The sequence below is a fragment of the Bos mutus genome, chromosome 9 (genome assembly GCF_027580195.1).
Source record: "Bos mutus isolate GX-2022 chromosome 9, NWIPB_WYAK_1.1, whole genome shotgun sequence".
Classification (NCBI taxonomy): Eukaryota; Metazoa; Chordata; class Mammalia; order Artiodactyla; family Bovidae; genus Bos; species Bos mutus.
The window spans coordinates 23511668-23536780 of NC_091625.1; the positions used below are offsets into that span (position 1 = coordinate 23511668).

The 25113-nt window shown below is 40.9% G+C and overlaps 1 protein-coding gene across 6 annotated transcripts; it reads left to right on the top strand.

Annotated features, from left to right (window-relative positions):
- The first annotated feature begins 2171 nt into the window (after positions 1-2171).
- On the top strand, positions 2172-21121 carry PRSS35 (serine protease 35). 6 transcript variants are annotated; one of them, XR_011465321.1, is made up of 4 exons: positions 2172-2385; positions 10406-10439; positions 18137-19575; positions 20466-21121. XR_011465321.1 is itself a non-coding variant. In XM_070376266.1 (4 exons), the coding sequence occupies exon 4, from the start codon at positions 18156-18158 to the stop codon at positions 19392-19394; it is 1239 nt and encodes a 412-aa protein (XP_070232367.1). In that variant the 5' UTR covers positions 2172-2385; positions 10406-10439; positions 11293-11376; positions 18137-18155; the 3' UTR covers positions 19395-21121. The 6 variants fall into 6 exon arrangements, 5 of the variants coding, with proteins under 5 accessions (XP_070232367.1, XP_014336316.2, XP_005903881.2 ...); XM_070376266.1 differs by adding an exon at positions 11293-11376 and having other exon boundaries at positions 18137-21121; XM_014480830.2 differs by having other exon boundaries at positions 18137-21121.
- The last annotated feature ends 3992 nt before the right edge of the window (positions 21122-25113 follow it).

The window sequence follows — 25113 nt, forward strand, 5'->3', positions numbered from 1 at the left end:
CAGACCTTTTGTTGACCATGATGGCTACTCCATTTCTTCTCAGGGATTCCTGCCCACAGTAGTAGATATAATGGTCATCTGAGTTAAATTCACCCATTCCAGTCCATTTTAGCTCACTGATTCCTAGAATGTTGATATTCACTCTTGCCATCTCCTGTTTGACCACTTCCAATTTGCCTTGATTCATGGATCTAACATTCCAGGTTCAAAGGGTATAATCTTTCAATTATAAGATGAATAAGTTCCCAGGATCTAATGCACAGGGTGGTGACTATAGTTAACAATACTATATTGTATCTTGAAAGTTACTCTGAGCACAAAGCTTTAATGTTTTCACCTTAACAATTTTAAAATGGTCATTATGTGAAGTAAAGGATGTGTTAACTAACCTTATTGTGGCAAACATATTGCTATATGTTTCAGAAATCATCATATTGTACATCTTAAGTTTACACAATGCTACATGTCTGTTGTATCTCAGTAAAGCTGGGGAAGAAATATGGTTTGGGGCAAAAGGCTCAGGAAGGGGCCCCTGAAAATTTAAGCACAATGAGTTTAGCTTTATGTGATGTCAATGAGGGGTGCTGACAGAATTAAAGGAATCAGACCCATGCCCACACTACATGCAGTGTTAGAATCCCAAAAATATTTGAGAAGTACAGACTGCAGAAGTCCTCCAGTGCAACCTTCTTAATTTACTGATGAAGAGACTGAGGCCCAGGGCACATCTATTTAGTGTCATAGGAGACTCCCATTCTGAATGCTGGACTTTATATTTTTCCCCACACTCTATTTCAGGCTTCCTAGGTGGAGCAGTGGTAAAGAATTCGCCTGCCAATGCAGGAGATGCAGGAGACTTGAGTTTGATCCCTGGGTCGGGAAGACCCCCTGGAGAAGGAAATGGCAATCCACTCCAGTACTCTTGTCTGAAAAATTCATGGACAGAGGAGCCTGGTGGGTTCCAGACCATGGGGTCCCAAATAGTTGGACATGACTGAGCATGCACACACACTCCATTTTACTAGGAAACATTTTTAAGCTCGACACTATCAGCACATTATAAGCCAACCCTTGTGGTAGAGGGTGGTGATTCAAGAATGCATTTGAAGATTATGATCTGACTGGTGAGACAGAGAGCTTCAGAACTAGTTATTTTATACCAGATAAAATTATTAATAGATTTAAATTATATGACTAAGTGCATAAATGAAAACACTAAGTGGAAAAACAGGAAATTAAATTGTATATATGTTCTGATTTCATTGCTAAAACAATACATAGAAATTCGAGAAATGAAATTAACCACTAATGAGCTAAGCATTATGGGACATGCTAAGACCGTGTGTTATAAATACTGGTGCACTTACTTGATCTCTCTTCTTTGAGGGCCAGCATCAAATTTCTGTACTTATTTTTCCACTAGTGCATTTTGCTCCAGACCTCCCACCCAGAAGATCAACAGATGTTGAATAATTAGAGTCCCCGACCTTGTGCAGCACCCACCCCAAAGGAGCACCTCTGCTAAGGAGGAGAATAAAAGATTAAGAAAGGATGCGGTTAGAATTTTGGTGGGACAGGGGCGGGCAAATATCTTAAAGGATGCTCTTCCCAAGTAGAAAAAGCCTTCCAGCCTGGAGACAGACGGAAACTGACGCGCGCCCCCTGGAGGCCTCAAGGGATGCTTGCAAGGTGACCCACGTCGCAGCCCACGAGGGTCGCGTGTTCTCAGGTCGCCTGTGGATGCCTGCAGGAGCCTGAGACTCAGGATTTGGCTGGTGGAGAGCCTGTCCCGGGTGGCGAGGTCCCAGATGGAGACGGGCTTAGGATGGGGTTGGGGAAATGGCCCTGGTTCTTCTAGACAGCTGGCGTCTAAACTCGAGCTGGGGGACTAGGACACAAAGACACAGTCCTGATCACACCCAGTTCCTCCAAGCACACACTCGGGAGTATCTTCTGGACACTATTTAAGGGAGGAAGACGATCAGAGCGACAGACAGTCCTTGTGAACTCAGTCGTGAATTTTTCCTAATGTTGGGGGGCAGAGATTCTGGAGTGAGAGGCCCAACTCTTAGTAAACCCTCCCCAGGCCTTCGTCTCTCCTGCTTCCTAGCCCTCCCGCCGCCTCCTCTCCCCTCACCTCTCCCAGCGTCCGCCCGCATCCACGCCCCCTTTCCCCTCCCATCTCGCGGCCGTGGCGCTCAGCTCGCCGCCCACCTCCCCACAGTCTCCAGGCGGTGCTGGCGGACGGTGGCCTGGAGCCCCGGCTCCGGCTCGCGCTGTCCCGGAGCCCCACCCCTCTCTCCTGCCTCGCCAGCGGTGGTGACCGCCTTAGGGATACTTTGACTCGAGCTGGGCAGCGCCCCGAGGACTGAGGAAGCTTCGCAGGTAAGGATGGAGACACCCCCAACCCTTTTTCCCCCCAGGAAAGGGCAAGACCCCAGAACCTAGAAGTGTTCCTGAGAAACGCAGGACCCACCCCAGGGAGAGCTCCTTTGAAGGGCGCTAAAGGTAGAGATCAAACTTAGCACTTTTAAGCCATCAAAGAAACGGCTCTTGCAAGTAAGCAATTCTTTGTGCTGGCCTCTGCACCGTTAATATTTAACAGTAAAAGTGTTTGCATTGGAATATAAATGGAATTCTTTTTACTTAAGCACTACCAGAGGGGACCCTCTTTATTTTTATGATTATTAACAGATGCCATCGAAAAAGGTGTAAAATGCATTCCTGGAAGGTCTACTCTGGTTGAAAGCCTCTTTGGCAGGATTACTATGAAAGCTAGGAATCTCTTGCTTTCTCATCAACTTGGCTGCACAGGTCAGCGAAAGGAGCAGTGAAAAACATTTTAAAGTGAGAAGATGAAATGAAATTGAAAAGTCCTGGATTTGCTCTAAAAAACTAGCAAAAAAAAGGGGGGGGGCAGGGGAGACCACTGGAACAAGATTGGCAAAATATTGGTAGTTGTTGCTTCAGGGTGATGGGCACGTAGGGGTTATAATTTTATGTTTCATTCTATTTCATAGTTTTCCCTCTACTTTTGATATTTTCTACCATAATTTTTTTTTTTTTTTGGAAAAGTTGTAGAAACACTTCCTGCCTGATTCCTCCGACCTTTTCACACTATCATTGATTTGAAAGAAGCTGCATATCCTGGCGAGGTGGTTTTTCTCCCCTATTAACCTTTCTCACTTCTGAAATTAATTCTCATTCTATCCCAAGTGCGTCTGTCCCCACAGAGAATTATAAAAGTCATGTGCTATTGCCTGGAGAACTATGCTTAGAATCTGGTTTATAATTTAGAAGAGAGAAGGTTAAGATTCCAGCCAAATAAGACATCTCAGCCTGAAAGTAGTGCCCGAGCATCATATGGAATTTTATTTTTATTAGGAAATACTAGAAGAGCTCGTTTAATGTGAGAAGAAGTTGGTCATGGATACTCTTTCTTATTTTTCCTCCAGACAGCTCAGAAACTGTTGTGCTTTTAAGAATCTTCTCTGTATTTTCAAATGTGAGATTGTTTAATCTAGTGCTTGGCACATAGAATGTGCTCATCGTGTTAAAATAATCAATTGCTGCTGCTAAGTAGCTTCAGTCGTGTCCGACTCTGTGTGACCCCATAGACGGCAGCCCACCAGACTCCCCCGTCCCTGGGATTCTCCAGGCAAGAACACTGGAGTGGGTTGCCATTTCCTTCTCTAATCAATTGCTAATGTGAGTTAATTATTTATCTTTGCCCAATGCTCAACTGTCCACGGCAAGCATATTGCATTTTAAACAGTGGGATGAGATTCAGAATTTCGGAAACTGAAGCTACCTCACTGGGTTAACTTTGCACATGAGAAATCTGAGATGAGAGGTTGGAAATAGCAAAGTATGAAAGTTATTATTTTATGACTTTGCTTAACTAGAATATTTTCAAAAGCTTTAGAAACCTTAACAGATGTTTGCTTAGCTAAAAATACAGTGATCATAAGATGCATTAAAGCCTGAAGAGTAGCAAACCTAATGCAGTCACAGATAGGCTTTGCTTTCAAAGGCCAACTTGCGAGATAGAAAACAAGTCAGGAGCCATATGCTGTGCATTTCCTATGTCAGTGGGTGAGAGAGTCAGCAGAGGGTTCCCTTTGGGGCTTCCTAAGTGCCTTTCACCCCAAATTCAATTTACACATAGCGTATCCTTTGCACAAATTGAAGTGTACAGGTCCTGGAAAAATAACTTAAAAAACAAAGAGGTTTTTCTTTTTTTTTTTATTGTGATGAGAAACAGAAGTTGTGGGTAACTGTAAAATAATCAACTGTGTAACTTTACCATCTTCCTTTCCCTCCACTACTGCCAAACATTTTAAGCAGACATTAATTATTCTGCCTCATTCCTGAAACTAAACTTGACGATAGTGCTATCATATTTTGAATAGAAACTGGCACATTGTCAGTGAACTTCCTTGCCATTTATTTTTAGCATAGAATCAGTGGCAAGCTTACCCTTTAGAAATGGCTTATGAAGTCTTTGGTAGACATGTGAAATATTTGGCAGGCTGAAGATTTTTCATGCTGCAGTGAATTGCCGCACCTTTGGGGGATTGTTTAGTGGCCCTGGAGATCATACTGGAAATGTGCTGGCACCACAGAGGTTCTGGAAAACCACCTGCCAGAAGGTTGTCTGGCTGTGGACAACATCATCAGCCCACAGCTCGTTAGGATGGGCTCTGTGGCCTAGAGGCGGGTTTTCTAAATGTGATCAATTCCACATGTGACAACAATGTGGAATATTATTATTCCACATTGTATATTATTAGTATATTATTAACCAGTTAGACTTCTCCCCATCCCATGACTCCTACATGTTTTTTTAAACTAAATTTGATTTTGTAGCTTAATGAATGTAAACCTTTTAAATGTGAGATCTACTTAGACAGCAGGCTAGCTTCGCCTCCTAGTGGTAGCAATAGGGATAGCAGTCAAGTTCCTACCCTAAGGAGTCAAGGAATTTAAACTGCTTGAGGCTCACTGATGAGTAAGTGACTCGTGTGTTTTCCTTTGTGATTTAAGCTAGAACTTTAATGTTGAAAGAGATCTTAGAAGGTTTTTAGTTCAACTTAAAGACTAAAGAGGATTTATCGCAGAGATTCTTAAGCAAGGAAAGAGGCTTTGAAACGATGCATAGGATTGTAAACACTGTATGCTTTTGTTGAAAAACAAATTTATCCACCCGGTTCCAGCTCTCCAGTCAGCCTAGAAATACTACTCCACATCACTATAGTGTTTTATCATAATATTCAAGGTTTAGTTCTAAAATTGCGTGTTGTATAATTTTTCTAAAAATGAAAATTTTCATTTATGTTTAGGTCTCTGACCCAGACAGTGTTCCCCCCTACTATTTCTTCCTTTCTGAACATCCGAGGCAGGCAATCCAAACATTTTTTTACCTGAGTGTATTCATTTCCTACTGCTGCTGTAACAAAATACTACAAATTCAGTGACATAAAACAACACCTTATCTTATAGTTCTGGAGGCCAGAAGTCCAGAGAGGGTCAGCACGGTTGCAGTTTTTCCCTGGAAGTTCCAGGAGAGAATGTCTCCTTACCGTTTGTAAGATCTAGCCGCCACCCGTGTTTTGTAGCTTATGATTCGGCCTCACCCTGACCTCTGCCTCCAACTTCACAGCTCCTTCGGGTTCGTGACCCTCCTGCCCACCTCTTATAAAAGGAGCCCTGTGATTACATTGTGCTCACCTGGGTAACCCAAGCTAATCTCATCACACAATCCTTAACTAAATCACATCTGCAGAGTCTCCTTTACCAATTAAGAACATAGGCACAGGTCCTGGGGATTAAGATGTGGCTCTCCTTGGGAGCTGTGACAGGCACAACTTGGAGATACTGTGGCTTTAGTGCTAGATCACCGCAAAGAAGCAGATTTTGCAATAAAGCAAGGTGTCCCAGAGCATGTAAGTTACTGTAGTCTACTGTGTGGTAGCATTATGTCTAAAAAACAGTGCATGTTACAGTTGAAAAATACTTTATTGCTAAAAATGCTAACCATCATCTGAGCTTAAGCAAGTCCATCTTTTTGAGGGTGGAGGCTCCTGCCTTGATGCTGATGGCTGCTGACTGAGCAGGGTGGTGGTTGCTGAAGGCTGGGGCAGCTGTAGCAGTTTCTTAAAATAAGACAACAATGAAGTTTGCTGCATTGATTGACTCTTCCTTTGGGAACGATTTCTCTGCAGTATGCAATGCTGTTTGATAGCATTTTACCTACTTACTACTACTACCACTACGTCACTTCAGTCGTGTCCAACTCTGTGCAACCCCATAGACGGCAGCCCAGCAGGCTCCCCCGTCCCTGGGATTCTCCAGGCAAGAACACTGGAGTAGGTTGCCATTTCCTTCTCCAATGCATGAAAGTGAAAAGTGAAAGTGAAGTCGCTCAGTTGTGTCCGACCCTCAGGGACCCCATGGACTGCAGCCTACCAGGCTCCTCCGTCCATGGGATTTTCCAGGCAAGAGTACTGGAGTGGGATGCCATTGCCTTCTCCATTTACCCACCTAGAGAACTTTCAAAACTGGAGTCGGTCCTCTCAAAGGCTGCTGCTGCTTTATCAACTAAGTTCCTGTAATATTCTAAATCCATTATTGTCATTTCAACAGTCTTCAGAGCATCTTCACCATCTCAAGAAACTACATTCTTTGCTCAGCCATAAGAAGCAACTCTTCCATCTATTAAAGTTGTTCACGAGATCGCAGTAATTCAGTCACATTTTCAGGCTCCACCTCTCCTTCTGTGCTGTTTCCAGCACACCCGCCACCGCTTCCTCTACTGAAGACCTGAACCCCTCAAATTTGGCTATGAGAACCAGTCTCTTTCAAACTGTGTTGTTAGTATGTTGACTTCTTTCCCTGAATCATGAATGTTCTTAATGGTACCCACAAAAGTGTCTCCTTTCCAGAAGTGTTCAACTGACTTTGCCCATATTCATCAGAGGAATTACTATCTGTGGCAGCTGTAGCTTTATGAAATATATTTCTTAAATAATAAGACTTGAAAGTCACAATGACTCCTTGATCTTTGGGCTGCAAAATGGATGTTGTGTTAGCAGGCATGAAAACAATATGCATTTTATGTTCATCTCTCTCAGAGCTCTTGGGTGATCAGGTACATCAATGAGCAGTAATTTTTTTTTTCTGGGTTAAGATTCCATTTTAATTAGATTCAGTTACTTAGAATCAGTTCATCTCCTATAAACATTTGTGAGTTATCAAGGAAAACATAACTTACAGTTCTCAAAATTCAAAATCAATGAGCAGTAATATTTTGAAAGGAATCTTTTTTCTGAGAGTATGTCTCAACAGTGGGCTTAAAATACTCAGCAAACCGTGTCATAGAGAAATGAACCATCATCCAGGTTTTGCTGTTCCACTGATAGAGCCCAGCCAGAGTAAATTTAGCCTAATTTTTAAGGGCTATAAGATTTTCAGGGTGGTAAATGAGCATTGGCTTCAGCTGAAAGTCACCAGCTGGATTAGCACCTAACAAGAGGGTCAGCTTGTCCTTCGAAGTTTTGAAGCCAAGCATTGATTGCTGCATCGAATATCTGTCTCTCAGGGTAGCTGCCTTCATGAATTATCTTAGCTAGATCTTCTGTATAACTTGCTGCAGCTCCTGCATCGGTATTTGCTGTGTAAGTTTGCACTTTTAGGCTGTAGAGATGGCCTCTTTCTTTAAACCTCGTGAAACAGCCTGTGCTAGCTTCAGAGTTTTTTCTGCATCCTCTTCACTTCTCTCAACCTTCACAGAATTGAAGAGAGTTAGTACCCTGCTCCTGATTTAGGTTTTGGCCTAAAAGTATGTGGTAGCTGGCCTGCTCTTCTAGCCAGACCATTAAAACTTTCTTCCTATCAGTAGCAAGGCTGTTTTGCTTTCTTATCATTCGTGTGTGCACTGGAGTAGTTCTTTTAATTTCCTTCAAGAACTTTTCCCTTGCGTTCCCCACTTGGCTAACTGGCCCAGAAGCCTAGCTTTCAGCCGATGATATCAGCTCTCCACATGCCTTGCTCATGAAGCTTAATTATTTCTAGCTTTTGATTTAAAGTGCAACATGCAACTCTTCTTTTTTCACTTGAACGCTTCGAGGCCATGGTAGGGTTATGAATTGGCCTAATTTAAAATTGTGTCTCAGGGAACAGGAAGGCCTGAGGAGAGGGAGAGAGCTGGGGGAGAGGGCAGTAAGTGGAGCAGTCGGAACACACGCAGGACTTGCTAAGTTCACCGTCTTATGTGGATGTGGTCTGTGGTGCCCCCAACACAATGACAATAACAACCTCAAAAGATCACCAATCACAGATCACCATAACAAATAATAAAGACAAAGGATTATCGAAACATGACACAGAGTGAGCAAATGCTGTTGGAAAAATGGCTCCTAGAGAGTTGGTCAATGTGGAGTTGCCATGTGGCAATTTGTAAAAAATCATAGCATCTGTGAATTGCAGTGAAGGACAATGAAACAAGGTCGGCTTGTACTTGGCGTACTGCGGTGAGGTCCACAGCAGTCAGAGATGCATGAAATCCTTTATAAATATTTACCAGTGTTTTGACTCTTAGTGTTTGATCCTAATAATAATAATTGCTGCCATTTGCTGAGGGCTTACTGTTCTCTGGGCATCGTGTTTATGTACAGGTTGGTACAAAAGTACTTGCAGTTTCAGACCGTGAATTTTAAATCATTATAGCTAGGCTCAAATGCATCTTTATTAATCACAATAGGAACCATTACAATCGACACATTTTTGCCAACAAGAAGTAAGTTTGCTAATCCCTGTAGCATAAAAATCTGTGCTTTGGGTTTTGATAAACTCCTAGAAAGTATTTTCTGCCTCCCCCTGGTTGTGGAAATGTTTTCCCTGCAAAAAGTTGTTGAGATGCTTGAAAAAGTGGTAGTTGGTTGGTGAGAGGTCAAGTGAATATGGCAGACATGACATTTTAGACATCATCTCTATAGTCTAAAATAAATATAAACAGAAAGTAATGTCACTAGCAAAAAAAAAAAAAAAAGCAAAGCAAGAAATGCACATTAAAAAGATACATAACATAACCACATTTATTTAAGAATGCATTCCAATATCAATGGGTAAGTTCAATGATGCAAAACCGCAATTACTTTTGCACCAACTTAATGATATCCGTGTCTCACAAAAATACTCCAAAGTATTATTCCCTGTTGAACAAATGTAGAAAATAAGGTTTGGGGAAATTAAGTGATCTTCACAAATCATAGTGCTAAGAAGTCACAAGTGGACTTAAATTGGTTTGACTTCAAAACCCACTGCCTCCACCACCCTGGAAACACCCTAGTTCCTCCCTGTCCCTCTTGGTCACACATCGAGCACTATTCCTTTTCTGGTCATCCTGATCGCACTTTTTAGCTTAAATGTTGCGTCCATTTCAGTGCTCTAGTTAGTGTCTAGTTAGAAGCCCCCCTTCTCTGGGGGCTTCACTGCACCGGGAGTTGAACTTAATAAAATACCTTGTCTCCTGTGCATACGCAAAAGTGACTTATGAAAGTTTTACAAGTATTCTCCAAAACCTAACACAGTTAATGCTCACTCTCCAGCTGTCTGCTATCACTAGTAAAGCCCCTCCTCTCCTGCCCCGGCCTTTTGCCTAAGCCAGCAGTTCTGTCTGCAGATCCAGACCATGATGTCTATCCCTCGTGTGTCAGTGTTGACTGAACAGGGGGAGAATGAAAGTGGAGGAGGAGAGATGGCTGGAGTGTGTTTTCACACTTATGCATGTGTGTGAGTGTAGGTAGTGATGCTGGGAGGGGCAGGTGGCTTGGATCACGAATGGCCAGATAAAAGACAGGGAAGTTGTCAAAAGTGGTTATGCAGTGATTGCTATGTCCAAATATGCATGAAGGTAAAAGCTGATGTTGGTCCTACAAGGCCATTGATCTGACTGAGCCCCCACAAAGTGTTTGACACATTAATGCAAAATTATGTCCCATGGCAGCAAACTATACACATGAACTTGGACAACTACCTCCCTGTCTGTTACAAGGGACCAGGTGAAAAGAAAGGACCAAGTTAGTGACTCTATGACCTGGTACAGATCTTTGATGGTAAATCAGCTCTTGTTCGTATACAGGAAAAAAAACTCATTCAAAATATTTAATATGGTGAGCAAGCATCTAATCTTTCCTTCATCTGCCTGCCCTATTTAAGTTAAAATGTAAACTTTAAAGGGTAACAAACCAAAAAATAAAAGAGAAACTGAGCCTGAGAATATTATTATGTCATGCTATGCTATATACTTTAGAATAGATTCACTTAAAAGTTTTTTTTTTTTTTTTTTCTCATTGTAAATTGCTCCCTCAGAGTAATTATTTTGACATTGACTGTTTCTTTTTAGGTTGAAGACCTGTTGCAGTTCCAGAATTCTTAGGGTAGGTCCAGGCTTAAAATAATACATTGGAAATGCAATTCAAATGTTCTGTGGCTGGGTAATGTTTAATTACACTTATTTAATAGCAATGAGAAAAATATATTACAAACCCACAGATCTTCATAGAAATGAGTAGTTAGGAAAGCATTCATTTGGGACGTCTCTAAAATGAAGCTGTCCTTGAACAAAAACCAAAACAAAGAAAAAGGGTGTTTTCAGAGTGTGTCAGAAACTACCCTGAAATAAAAATATTTGAGTATAAAATTGACTGTTTAGAAAACTAAAAGTGCTATAACTTTGCCTTATATAATTAACTGTTTTAAAGTGATATTAATTTACCTACTGCTGCTGCTGCTGCTGCTAAGTCGCTTCAGTCGTGTCCGACTCTGTGCAACCCCATAGACGGCAGCCCACCAGTCTCCCCCATCCCTGGGATTCTCCAGGCAAGAATACTGGAGTGGGTTGCCGTTTCCTTCCCCAATGCATGAAAGTGAAAAAGTGAAAGTGAAGTCGTTCAGTCGTGTCCGACTCTTAGCGACCCCATGGACTGCAGCCTACCAGGCTCCTCCGTCCATGGGATTTTCCAGCCAATCGTACTGGAGTGGGGTGCCATTGCTTCTCCGAATTTACCTACTAAGGTAGAATAATAACTATCAGGTTGGCCAAAAAGTTTGTTTGCTTTCTCCATAACCGTGTATGGAAATACCTGAAAGAACTTTTAGGCCAACCCAATATAAAAGAACTTATAATTGAATGTGTCCATGCTCTGGGCTCAATGGTAATTCTTTGCATATATCAATGTATTTAATTCTCAGAATTATGAAGTTGAAATTACTATTATCTTCACTTTGCAGATGAGGAAACAGAAACTTCATTGATGTGAATGAACTGCCCAGATTCAGATGCCTAATAAGTGGTGAAGATGAGACTTAGCCCAGGTCTTCTTACTCCTTGGTCTGCCCTGATAACTACCATGCTGGTAGAGAAATCCAAATATTCTAAATACTTGTCAGCATTCACATTTGTAAGAAAGCATAAGCAAGCAAACAAACAAAAGCAAGAGCAAGTAATCCCTTGTAGTTACAGGTGGTTATTTCTGTTAATAGTATGGACCAGGTACAAATGTGGAATACTATCTGCTCCATCAGTAAGAGTTTGTCTACAAATGCTGGTATTCCTTGCTTCCTCTCTAACTCCCTTCTGCTCCATCCATCTCCATGGTCCAACCCATAATCAACTATGTGTACACTGACTCATGGTGAGAACCATAACTGCAACCTCACTTTCATTAACCAAAACTGGAATTTGAAGCCCCAAATCCAAGCCATCTGGAAAGTGACAGGGAAGGTCACAATTACAATGGAAGACAGGAAAAAGGAGGAGGTTGAGGGAAAACAAGAGACATTAAAGCTTTCAAAATACTATAGCTGCTCCACAGCCGGGGCCATGTCTCTTTAGTTAGTGCTTTTGGGATGACAGGCGTCTGTACATGTATCCACTGAACCGTGGCTTGCTCTATCAGTAAGAGCTATCATTTACACTACACTGACATTTTACCACGAGACAAACTTAGATTTTCCAAAAGAAAGTGTCCCGAGACATTTGTCCAATTTGAAATTACAGGCCAAATTAGACTAAACCCATGTCCTTTATTACTGTGATTCTGAGGTCATATGACAAGGTTCTGCCCTTCCCATGCCCAAGGATAGATGTGGGCATGGCTTTTATTCCTGTGCTACACTGCAGCTGAGTCCCTCAAAAGGCCCTGGCCAGGGCTGGCCAACTGGTGCTCTTGCATCATCTGTAGTATTGGATGCTGGAGGCATCACAGACAAGCCTACTGTATTTGAATCTTTTCAGATGTACTGTTAAATCACTTATATGAAAGTATGTTTTTTTTCTACCAAAGGCTGAGTCTTCCAATATTATTGTTGTTGTTTAGTTGCTAAGTCATGTCCAACTCTGAGACCCCATGGACTGTAGCCTGCCAGGCTCCTCTGACCATGGAATTTCCCTGACAAGAATGATGGAGTGGGATGCCATTTCCTACTCCACGGGATCTTTCTGTAATAGCTGTTGCTAACACAGGAAAAGCATGAAGTTCAGAATAAATTTACTTTGTACACAAAGAGGAAGCAGGGGTCATGTGAAACCTGGTTAAGCAGTCATCCCTGGAAAAACCTTCTGAGGAGGGTCTCAAGCTGCTGCACCAGGGCTTTGGCTGCTGTGGTTCTGAAACCGTACTGAGTATCAGAGTTGCCTGGAGGGCTGGTTAAAACATACACAGCTGGGAACCCACATCCCTCCTGGAGAATTTTGAACAGTACGTCTGGGTTGGGTCCTGAGAATGAGTATTTTTAACAGGTTCCTAGGGGATGCTGACACTGCTTGTTTGAGGACTACAACCTGGGAATTCCTTGATGTGACAGTTTATTCTGCAACATGCAAGTATAGAATCCTACTAACAAACTAAAAATACTCTTTTGAGTGGTGTTTCATTTTGAAGCCAAAGGCAGGGGGAAAAAAAACAAAAAACAATGTCCCTGCTCAGAGCAGTCAGGAAGGAGGAGTTCCCGATTATTCACAGGAGGTTCTGCCTTTTTGTTCTATTTAGGCCTTCAACTGATTGGATGAGGCCCACCCACATTAGGGAGGGCAATCTGCTCACCTTAGTCTACTGATTCAAACGTTAATTTTATCCAGAGACACCCTCTCAAACATACCCAGGATAATATTAGACAAAACATCTGGGCACCTTCTGGCCCAGTCAAGTTGGCACATAAAATTAACCATTACGTGTGGCTCTTAAAAGTCTGCCTACAGAATTAATGCACAGGGCACATGTTTTATTTGGTAAAGAACAGGGAAACTTGATTCATATTCCAGTTCAGTGATTTGCATAGTAAAAAAAACCATCTTGTCAATTATAATTCAGTATTTGCATTATGCCTATCCAAGCCCTCAGAGAAGGAGATGGCACCCCACTCCAGTACTCTTGCCTGGAAAATCCCATGGACGGAGGAGCCTTGTGGGCTGCAGTCCATGGGGTCTCTAAAAGTCGGACACGACTGAGTGACTTCACTTTAACTTTTCACTTTCATGCACTGGAGAAGGAAATGGCAACCCACTCCAGTGTTCTTGCCTGGAGAATCCCAGGGATGGGGGAGCCTGCTGGGCTGCCGTCTATGGGGTCACACAGAGTCAGACACGACTGAAGTGACTTAGCAGTAGCAGCAGTAGCAGTATCCAAGCCCTAAGTAGCTGAAAACTTGCAAGGCTAAATGACAGAGTACTGAAAACAAAAACAGAAACGTGTGAGCAATACCACAGTACCTAGATTTAGATGCTCTTTCTTTTGCTTGGGAACGCCTTTGACACATTTATTACTTCACAGATCACTATTATCAAAGGTTAAAATGTACAATATGATTCTTTGTAGTTTTTAATGAAGATAATTGTCTGACTCAGTCTTTAATGTACTCATATATTAAGTACATAATGAATGGCTGTTATCATGCATGTAGGGCTAACTTAAAATAATTAAAAAAATATTTCCTATACCAAAAAATTTGTTTGACATTTTTCTAAGGATCAAATAGATTAAAAACAATATATGTATCTTTTAAAAAATCATCTACTTTGGTCTATTGATAAACTGCTGCTGCTGCTGCTAAGTCGCTTCACTCGTGTCTGACTCTGTGCGACCCCAGGGACTGCAGCCTACCAGGCTTCTCCGTCCATGGGATTCTCCAGGCAAGAACACTGGAGTGGGTTGCCATTTCCTTCTCCAATACATGAAAGTGGAAAGTGAAAGTGAAGTCGCTCAGTCGTGTCTGACTCTTAGCCACCCCATGGACTGCAGCCTACCAGGCTCCTCCATCCATGGGATTTTTGAGGCAACAGTACTGGAGTGGGGTGCCATTGCCTTCTCCCATTGATAAACTAAGAGGCAGCAAATAACTGATTTTAGCATTTCGTTTTAAGGGAAAGACAACTTTTCATCTTGGGAACTACGCAATAAAACATATAATTTCAAGATCTCAGTAGTTACTGAGCAGTTAGCCTTATTCATTCCAATCCAATTAAATAAAATGGATGAAATACTCATTATGAAAACTGCATGCTGCTGCTGCTAAGTCGCTTCAGTCATGTCCGACTCTGTGCGACCCCATAGACGGCAGCCTACCAGGCTCCCCCGTCCCTGGGATTCTCAAGGCAAGAACACTGGAGTGGGTTGCCATTTCCTTCTCCAATGCATGAAAGTGAAGAGTGAAAGTGAAGTCACTCAGTTGTGTCCGACTCTTAGTGACCCCATGGACTGCAGCCTACCAGGCTCCTGCATCCATGGGATTTTCCAGGCAAGAGTACTTGAGTGGGGTGCCATTGCCATCTCCAGAAAACTGCATAGAAGGTACAAAATACTAAGTGGTTCAACAAAATCATTACCAATATAATTACTGTTTTGTGTAAAATCAAATTTGCCATGGTAATGATTAGAAAATATTGTACATGAGTGTGGATTTTTCCTGAAATGTATTTAATGATTTAGGGGACAATATCCATCAGTCTACAGAAGAATGGCCTGTCTCCAAAATAAAGTACAAGCTATTAGGCAAACAATACAGTTTAATATTCACCAAAATCACCATTACTTAGCATTCAAGTGTGAGCAAATAGAAAAAAATGGTAAAGATTATTCTAAAGTAGAAGTAAAGATTATTCTAAACTTGCTTAACATGTTTTAATATACAATGATTCAAAATAATTATATTTTAATGAACAGATCATGTTTAAACAACAAAGAGATTAATATAGTATATGATTTGTTTTATCAGAAGAATGTTATTAGTTTGTTAATAAAGTTCCATACTTGGATATGGCAAGATGAACTCTGTTGTGTCACGAGATGCCCATGTTTGGCTCTGCATCAGAGGCAACTTTTGCTTTTCCTGCCAGTGCTTAGGATCTTAGGGGTGTACCCTGGTTTGTGGGCCATTCCTGACATCCTGTATTAACTTTCTTTTCCATGCAAAGGCTTATCAGAAAGCCGTGAGAGTGAAGGTATTATAGGCATAAACTAACCTTGAACTGACTCTGCTTTATACAAAGTGCAAAGCATTTGGTAAGCCTGGATATGTTAACTATTAGTTAAAAACAACTTGGAACATAGCTCACAAATTTCCAAATTGCTGCTCCAAAGAATGTTACACTCCCCCTTACTCTCACAAAGCAATAACTGACAAACAGCAGTTCTAGGAAGAGATTTACATACCAGCAAACCCAGGGAAGCAGGAAAAGAAGGCAAGAAGATGTAAATAATAGATGAGATATTATATAATTCACCAAGTACTGGCAACTTTCAATGGCTCTCAGGTGATGAGACCCATGATGAAAGGGTCCCATTAAACCTATGATTTAATCATGATTGTGCTCCCCCAAGTGGTAAATCCATGACAATTGCTTGTGCTCCATAAATTCTTACAAGTTTAATATCCAGTAAAATGTCACTATAACACATTTTTGTATATTGCTTTGCTTGGTTGGTAGTTCCAAGCACAACTTCGTTTTTAAAAAGAACAGGGTATATTTTTCTTATTTTTGAATAAAACAGCCCGTGCTGTGTATTCTTTATGATAAGGGGTTCTGCTTGTTAAAAAAATCAAAGCAGGTCAATAGTAGAGGAGCTCCTTTATTTCTAAAACTTCTACTGAATATTATATTTTAGAATATTATCTGATGATTAAAAAAATTTTTTTAATGTAGACCATTTTTGAAGTTTAATTTATGATGTTTGTTATATTAAACTTTTTAAAAATTTATTTTTAATTGGAGGATAATTGTTTTACAATGTTGTGTTGGCTTCTTCCATACAACGTGAATCAGCCGTAATTATGTCCCCTCCCTCTTGAACATCCTCCCAACCCCATCCCACTTTTCCAGGCTATTAAAGCACTGTGTTGAGCTCCTTGTGTTATACAGCAACTTCCCATTTTTTCTTTTTCTTTTTTTCCACTCAGTCGTGTCCGACTCTTTGCCACCTCATGGACTATACAGTCCGTGGAAGTCTCTAGGCCAGAACACTGGAGTGGGTAGCCTTTCCCTTCTCCAGGGGATCTTCCCGACCCAGGGATCGAACCCAGGTCTCGCGCATCGCAGGCAGACTCTTTACCAGCTGAGCCACAAGGGAAGCCCAAGAACACTGGAGTGGGTAGCCTTTCCCTTCTCCAGCGGCCCTTCCAGACCCAGGAAGTGAACGGGGGTCTCCTGCATTGCAGGCATATTCTATACCAACTGAGCTATATATGATCATGTATGTTTCAATGTTACTCGTAATTCGTCCCACCCTCTCGTTTGCTCGCTGTGTCCAAAGTCTGTTCTCTATGTCTGCGTCTCTATTTCTGTCCTGCAAATAGTTTCATCAGTACCCCTTTCTATATTCCATATAGATGCATTAATATACGATAGTTCATCTCTGACTTACTTCACTCTGTATGACAGGCTCATTTCTGTTTTACATTTTGTTGTCTGTGAGGCATGTGGGATCTTAGCTCTTTGACCAATCTCCTGCATCCGGGGTTGGGGACGGGGCAGGGAGTGGGGTGGTGGTGAAGTCTTAACCACTGAGCCAGGGAAGGGTCTATTATTTAATGATTTTATTTTATTTATTTATTTTTAAATTTTATTTTATTTTTTAACTTTACAATATTGTATTGGTTTTGCCATATATCAAAATGAATCCGCCACAGGTATACATGTGTTCCCCATCCTGAACCCTCCTCCCTCCTCCCTCCTATTTAATGATTTTAATTGCACCATCAATCAGCTTGGTCTGCAAGCCATGATTCAGGGAAGTAGTGCATTCTAGTGAAGGACTTTTAAAAAAAAATTTTTTTCCAGTGAATGCTTTTTTGAGCTCTGTGCTAGTCGTTTACATTCTAGAGATGAGGAATTTATGGTCCGTGCCTTTATTAAGACGCTAAGTTCAGGGATAGTGTCAGACATCTGTCGTTATCTTTATTTCTAAATCATCTGGAGATAAGGTTGCAGGAGACCTTGGAAGGTGTGGCTTAGACACCAGAGGACCCCACTTGCCCCTCTTCTTATTCTCCCATGCGTTGGGCTGTCTGGAGAGGAAGAGGGGAAGATGGTAGGTGGGGGTGGGATGTGTGGGGATTAGTGCAGGTGGAGGGAAGTTTGAGTGAAATCAAATTTACTGATTTTGGATATCTGTAGGAGCCTGCTTAGTATGGTGTTTATCTAATCTCAGTAAAATCTAAGTACAGTGAAAATAGGGACTCCTCTTAGTGGTGAAGCTACATTTAGGACTCAAGATCTAAATGAATGGTAATTAACGTTTAAACAGAAAGCAGTATAGGTTCATCTGTACCATTTTTCTAGATTCCACATCTCTGCATTAATATATGGTACTTATTTTTCTTTCTGACTAATGTATGTGCACTGCCAGGTGTAAAACAGATAGCTAGTGAGAACCTGCTGTACAGCACAGCAAGCTCAGCTCAGTGCTCTGGGGGGACCTAGGTGGCTGGGATTGGGGGGTGAGGGTCTAAGAGGGAGGAGATACATGTATACCTATAGCTGATTCACTTTGTTGTACAGCAGAAACTAACACAATATTGTAAAGCAACTATACCCCAATAAGACAAAAAGCATAAAGCTTCTTTTTTTCCTGTTTTAAAGGACAAGATAGAAGAACAAAATGGGAGCTATGTTCTTCGGGTTGATGCTTTTCACCCTTGGGTGGACCCTCATCGATGGATCTGAAAGCGAACAGGATTTTATGTGGCACGTGAGAAAAATACCCCGACTTGTCAGTGAAAGGACCTTCCATCTCACCAGCCCCGCCTTTGAGGCAGATGCTAAGATGGTGTTAAATCGAGTGTGTGGCATTGAATGCCAGAAAGATCTCCCAGCCCCCAGCCTTTCTGACCTGGAAGACTCTCTCTCCTACGAGACTGTCTTTGAGAATGGGAGCCGAACCTTGACCAGAGTGAAAGTTCAAGGTTGGGTCCCTGAGCCAACTCAAAACCTTACCTCACAAGGAGCACCCGTGAGGAGAAAGAGACAGGTGTACGGCACCGACAGCAGGTTCAGCATCCTGGATAAGAAGTTCTTGACCAATTTCCCTTTCAATACGGCGGTGAAGCTCTCCACAGGCTGCAGCGGCATTCTCATCTCTCCCAACCACGTCCTAACCGCTGCCCACTGTGTCCACGATGGAAACGGCTACATCAAAGGCAGCAAAAAGCTAAGAGTAGGCTTGCTGAAGATGAGAAATAAAGGTGGTGGCAAGAGACGTCGGGCGTCTAGGAGGAACAGGAGGGAAGTGAGTGGTGCTGGAAGAGAAGGGAGCCAAAACAGCCTGAAGGAGACAGTCAAGGCTGGAAGGAGGAGAAAGGGATCTGCTCGGCGTCAGAGAGCTGCTGACGGGAGGCCCTCCTTCCAGTGGACCCGGGTCAAGAACACCCACATCCCCAAGGGCTGGGCTAGAGGAGAGAGCGGAGACCCGGCCCTGGACTATGACTACGCCCTTCTGGAGCTGAAGCGCCCTCACAAGAAGAAATACATGGAGCTGGGAGTCAGCCCCACCATCAAGAAGCTGCCCGGTGGGATGATCCACTTCTCAGGCTTCGATCAGGACAGGGCAGATCAGTTAGTCTACCGGTTTTGCAGTGTGTCTGATGAGTCCAATGACCTCCTCTATCAATATTGCGATGCCGAATCAGGCTCCACTGGCTCCGGGGTCTATCTGCGTTTGAAAGAGCCAGACAAAAAGAGGTGGAAACGCAAAATCATCGCCATCTATTCTGGCCACCAGTGGGTGGACGTGCACGGTGTTCAGAAGGACTACAACGTGGCCGTGCGCATCACGCCCCTCAAGTATGCCCAGATCTGCCTCTGGATGCATGGGGATGATGCCAATTGTACCCAAGGCTAACAGATACCTGAAACGAGGCTGTCGATGATCTGGACATGGCACAGAAAAGCAGTTTTGATTTATTGTAGCAAAGATCACTTCATAGGTTTTGCCCAGACTTGAACCCTACCAGTAGCATTTCAACATTTTTAATGTTTCCTTTTTTCAAAATTAGGAGCTATTCATACATTTAAAAAAATGTGTAGGTATACATCTTGAAACTAGATGGGTACTTTAATGCCAAGTGTATATTCTTCTTTACATGGTGATAAGTTTCATTTGTGGGAAAGGCTTTGCTTCTTTCTGCCTTTTTAAAGATTGGACACTTTAAAATTTCAAGCATAAATACTATGTGATTTCTCAATGGACTAACTCTCAGGGTCCTACTCTAAAAAGAGGCTTATAGGGTGTTGGTTGCATATTACATGTGAAACTGCATATCCAGAAGTGGACAGTCCCATGGCTACAATCAAATTTGAGGCAGTAATTTACAACACACTCTGTACTGCTCTGAGACAGACCCCTTCAGCCTATGCTATCCCTCTTTGTTAATATTGTGTTTTCCATTGGGTCTAAGAAGCTTTTAGGTTTGTTTTATTTTTAAGAATTACAAGGAACAGAAAACTTTATAAATAAAACAATTAACTATTTTGCTGCCTGAAAAATACCAACTGCAGTGTTCTTATTTATGGGAGAAATACTTTGTTCTATGAAATAAATTTAGTTTAAAAATAGGGAAGTTGAAACATTTTACGATTTCAAGTCTTTAACTCATATTCAAAATATGGACTTTTCAGGTATACACAGGGAAGACTGTTGCAAAGTTATAAACCATCAGGTATTGAAAGCCTGCATCATTTTACGCCACGCAATCTCCTATGAACGAAGTGTTACAGTTTTAGACAAGGAAATCTATGTCTTTTTCAAGGAAAAGCCCTTTCATCCCCTTGACAAAGTTATTTTCTTAATAGGGTCATAGATATATTATTGGTGATTTCTCTGATTAGGGGATTTTTATATATGTCCTTTTAACAAGATGAGTATAATTTATGAATATAACTTTTTAAAAACAATTCTGATTGTTTTTCCTAGGGACCAAGGCTCTATCCTCACTTGGGCAGTCTCAGAAGACAAGAGTCCAGTGACCACCCTGGGGCAAAACTCAGAGTAGACACTGAATACTATTTCTTCAATGAACAGATATTTGCTGAATGACTTGTAAGAAGGTTGTGGTGTGCTCAGTTGCTTGGTCATGTCCGACTCTTTGCAACCCCATGGATTGTAGCCCACCAGGCTCTTCTATCCATGGAATTTTCCCAGCATGAATACTGCAGTGGGTTGCTATTTCCTCCTCCAGGGGATCTTCCTGACACATAAGTGCGTTAGTATAGGCCACTGTGTTTAAAGGGTTTTAGTGATCTGTAAGTGAGTGCACTATAAAACTTAGGAGCTGTAGCTAGCCCTGATTTCTGGGCTGTTCTTCCTGGCAGTTTCAAGGATACATACTCTTCTTTTGGAATAAACCCAAGTCATTGATTCTGCCTGAGTTCAAAGTTATTTTACTTGTTATTATTTTCCATAGTAAGAAGTTATACCCTTGTCTAGTATGCAAAGGGAATACATGACTAGATTATTATAAAAAGTGATTTTGTAAATGGTGTTGAAAATAGCTGAAATTTCATACAAGTTATATTCCTTTATAATATGAATCTGTTAGAAATCATTCAATAAATCAACTGTAACTCTTACTATGTTTGTATATATGTTTTATATACAGGGTTTTAGCAAGTATTCAATTAAACTGCTTATTAAAAAAATTCTATTTAATTCTAAGCACTTTTTGCTGGGAAGTATTTAACTACCAGTAGTAGTGGAATAGGGCTGTCTCAAAAGTTTTGATCAGATCCTTTCTGGGGAAACATCTATTTGATCACTGTGACTCAAATATTTGCACACTTGCAAACACACACACACACACATTCCTCATCTTAGATTCTTAGAAAATAAGTCCTGGGTTTGAGTCAGTTTGGAGGAATTTAGAATGCTCAGCATCAGTAGTTTGGGTCTTAAGGTTAAGTTCTGAATGTACATGATTTCCTTAAAATCACTGTACAATATACTTTCCAAAAATATAAAAGTTTAGCTCAGTTTATTTGCAGAGATTTGATTCTCTCATTTTCTTCTCTTTCCCAAGAGAATCATGAATCTTACATGACTCATCTGGGACCACTAAAATGTACTATTTACATTACTCAATTTAACTTCACATACTTTTTCTGTTACACTTATCAGATTTAAAATAGAAAATTAATTTGAATTCTCTTAGCCAAACACACATACCCACATACACAGGCACTGTCTACTGTGTGCCAAGGATACTGACTTACTGCTTAGAGAGACTTATCAAGGGGTGAATTCAAGTAAGTATTTATAAAACAACTGAAACTTAGAATTGTGAGTTTTTTCTTTACTCAAATAAAATATTTCATTTCATTTATGTTTTTTTCTTGCTCATAAGTGTATGGGCAGAAGAGACTTAACAGTTTTTCCTTTTTTGAAATGCTTCTTAGTTAAATCCCAAATGTTCATTTTGAATAAGATTTAAATATATGTATAATCAAGATCAGAGTTTTGGACAAATCATTACCCTTTTTATTTGTAGGTCAAAGAATTCTTTGAAATTCTTATTTCTTAGAATCCCAGGATTAGAAGAGAACATAAAGATCATCTATTTTAATTCCACATTTTAGATTTTAATTTCCCTCCATAGCATTCCACTGAAGGGTCTGTCTAGTAATAAGAAAAATCTTTCACCACTTAAAGATTGTTAGTTATTAAAACTAATTCAGGAATATAATTTATTGCTTTAAATCATTAGTTCATTTTGCTATGTACTGCAAAAATTGTACAGTGTTTATCTTGCATTTTTACCCAATCTTGACAATTTTAATTACTCATAATTCTTTGGCCTTATACTAGTAAATCAAATATTTACTCTCACCAAAAATGAACTGTGATTATTAACTAAGAATATTGGATTAATGCAATTGAACCACTGTACCACCAATAGAAAATCCACTTAAAATGAAGAAAGTAGGGAAAACCACTAGACCATTCAGGTATGACCTAAAGCATATCCCTTACGATTATACAGTGGAAGTGACAAATAGATTCAAAGGATTAGATCTGATAGACAGAGTGCTTGAAGAACTATGGATGGAATTCGTGACATTGTACAGGAGGTGGTGATCAAGACCATCCCCAAGAAAAAGAAATGCAAAAAGGCAAAATGGTTGTCTGAGGAGGCCTCACAAATAGCAGAGAAAAGAAGAAAAGCTAAAGGAAAAGGAGAAAAGAAAAGAATAACCATTTGAATGCAGAGTTCCAAAGAATAGCAAGGAGAGATTAGAAAGCCTTCCTCAGCAATCAATGCAAAGAAATAGAGGAAAATAACAGAATGGGAAAGACTAGAGATCTCTTCAAGAAAATTAGATACCAAGGGAACATTTCATGCAAAGATGGGCACAATAAAGGACAGAAATGGTATGGACCTAACAGAAGCAGAAGATACTAAGAGGTGGCAAGAATAAACAAAAGAACTATAAAAAAAAGATCTCCATGACCCAGATAACCAAAATAGTATGATCACTCATCTAGAGTCAGACATCCTGGAAATGTGAAGTCAAGTGGGCCTTGGGAAACATTGTTACGAACAAAGTTAATGGAGTTGATGGAATTCCAGTTGAGCTATTTCAAATCCTAAAAGATGATGCTGTGAAAGTGCTGCACTCAATATGCCAGCAAATTGGGAAAACTCAGCAGTGGCCACAGGACTGGAAAAGGTCAGTTTTCATTCCAATCCCAAAGAAAGGCAATGCTAAAGAATGTTAAAACTACCACACAAATGTACTCATCTCACACACTAGCAAAGTAATTGTCAAAATTCTCCAAGCCAGGCTTCAACAGTATGTGAACCATGTACTTCCAAATATTCAAGTTGGATTTAGAAAAGGCAGAGGAACCACAGATCAAATTGCCAACATCCATTGGATCATAGAAAAATCAAGAGAGTTCAGAAAAACATCTACTGCTTTAATTGACTACGCCAAAGCCTTTGACTGTGTGGATCATAACAAATTGTGGGAAATTCTTCAAAAGACGGGAATATCAGATCAACTGATCTGCCTCCTGAGAAATCTACATGCAAGTCAAGAAGCAACAGTTAGAACCGGACAACTGCTTCCAAATTGGGAAAGGAGTACGTTATGGCTGTTTGTTGTCACCCTGCTTATTTAACTTAGATGCAGAGTACATCTTGCAGAACGCTGGGCTGGATGAAGCACAAGTTGGAATCAAGATTGCCGGGAGAAATATCAATAACCTCAAATATGCAAATGACACCACCCTTATGGCAGAAAGCAAAGAAGAACTAAAGAGCCTCTTGATGAAAGTGAAAGAGGAGAATGAAAATGTTGGCTTAAAACTCAACATTCAGAAAACAAAGATCATGGCATCTGATCCTATCACTTCATGGCAAGTAGATGGGGAAACAATGGAAACAGTGAGAGACTATTTTCTTTTTTTGGCTCCAAAATCACTGTATATGGTGACTGCAGCTATGAAATTTCATAGACGCCTGCTCCTTGGAGGAAAAGCTATGACCAACCTAGACAGCGTATTAAAAAGCAGACATTACTTTGCCAACAAAGGTCCTTCTAGTCAAAGCTATGGTTTTATCCAGTAGTCACATATGGATATCAGAATTGGACTATAAAGAAAGCTGAGCACTGAAGAATTGATGCTTTTGAACTGTGGTGTTGGAGAAGACTCTTGAGAGTCTCTTGGACTGCAAGGAGATCCAACCAGTCAATCCTAAAGAAATCAGTCCAGAATATCACTGGAAGGACTGATGCTGAAGCTGAAACTCCAATACTTTGACCACCTGATGCAAAGAACTGACTCACTGGAAAAAACCCTGATGCTGGGAAAGACTGAAGAAGGGGATGACAGAGGATGAGATGGTTGGATGGTCTCACCGACTTGATGGACATGAGTCTGAACAAGCTCCAGGAGTAGGTGATGCACAGGGAAGCCTGGTATGCTGCAGTCCATGGGGTCACAAATAGCTGGACACAACTGAGCGACTGAACTGAACTGAACCAAGCACTGGGCATTATAAGGAAGTGGCTCTATAGGTATAAAGAGCCTGAAAATATCTTCATTATTCACTAATGTGGTTTTCCTATAATGTTTATTTTTGTTACTGATTTTTAAAAGTACCTGTCAAGGCTTAAAAATATTTTTATTGAAAATGAGTTTTATAAACATTGGAGATGTTACTTGTCCAGTTTTTTGAAGCTCCAATTAACAGGAGAATCTTTTTAATAAAGTGATTTTTCTTTCTTCAATGGTCAAATCATAAAGTTCAGAGATATTTAGGATATTTGGTCTAATTGGTGGTGAAATCATGTTCTCATCATTTGGAGTCAGTGTACAGGCAGATGCACAATTCTTTACTGATTCGCCATTCAACTAAGGGGGAAAATCACACTTTGATAGTTTTCTTTTCTAAATAAAGTCTAGTAGGGCATGCGTGAATGCTAAGTTGCTTCACTTGTGTCTAACTCTGTGTGACCCTATAGACTGCAGCCTGCCAGGCTCCTCTGTCCATGGGATTTTCCAGGCAAGAACGCTGGAGTGGGTTGCCATGCCCTCCTCCAGGGAATCTTCCCAACCTGGG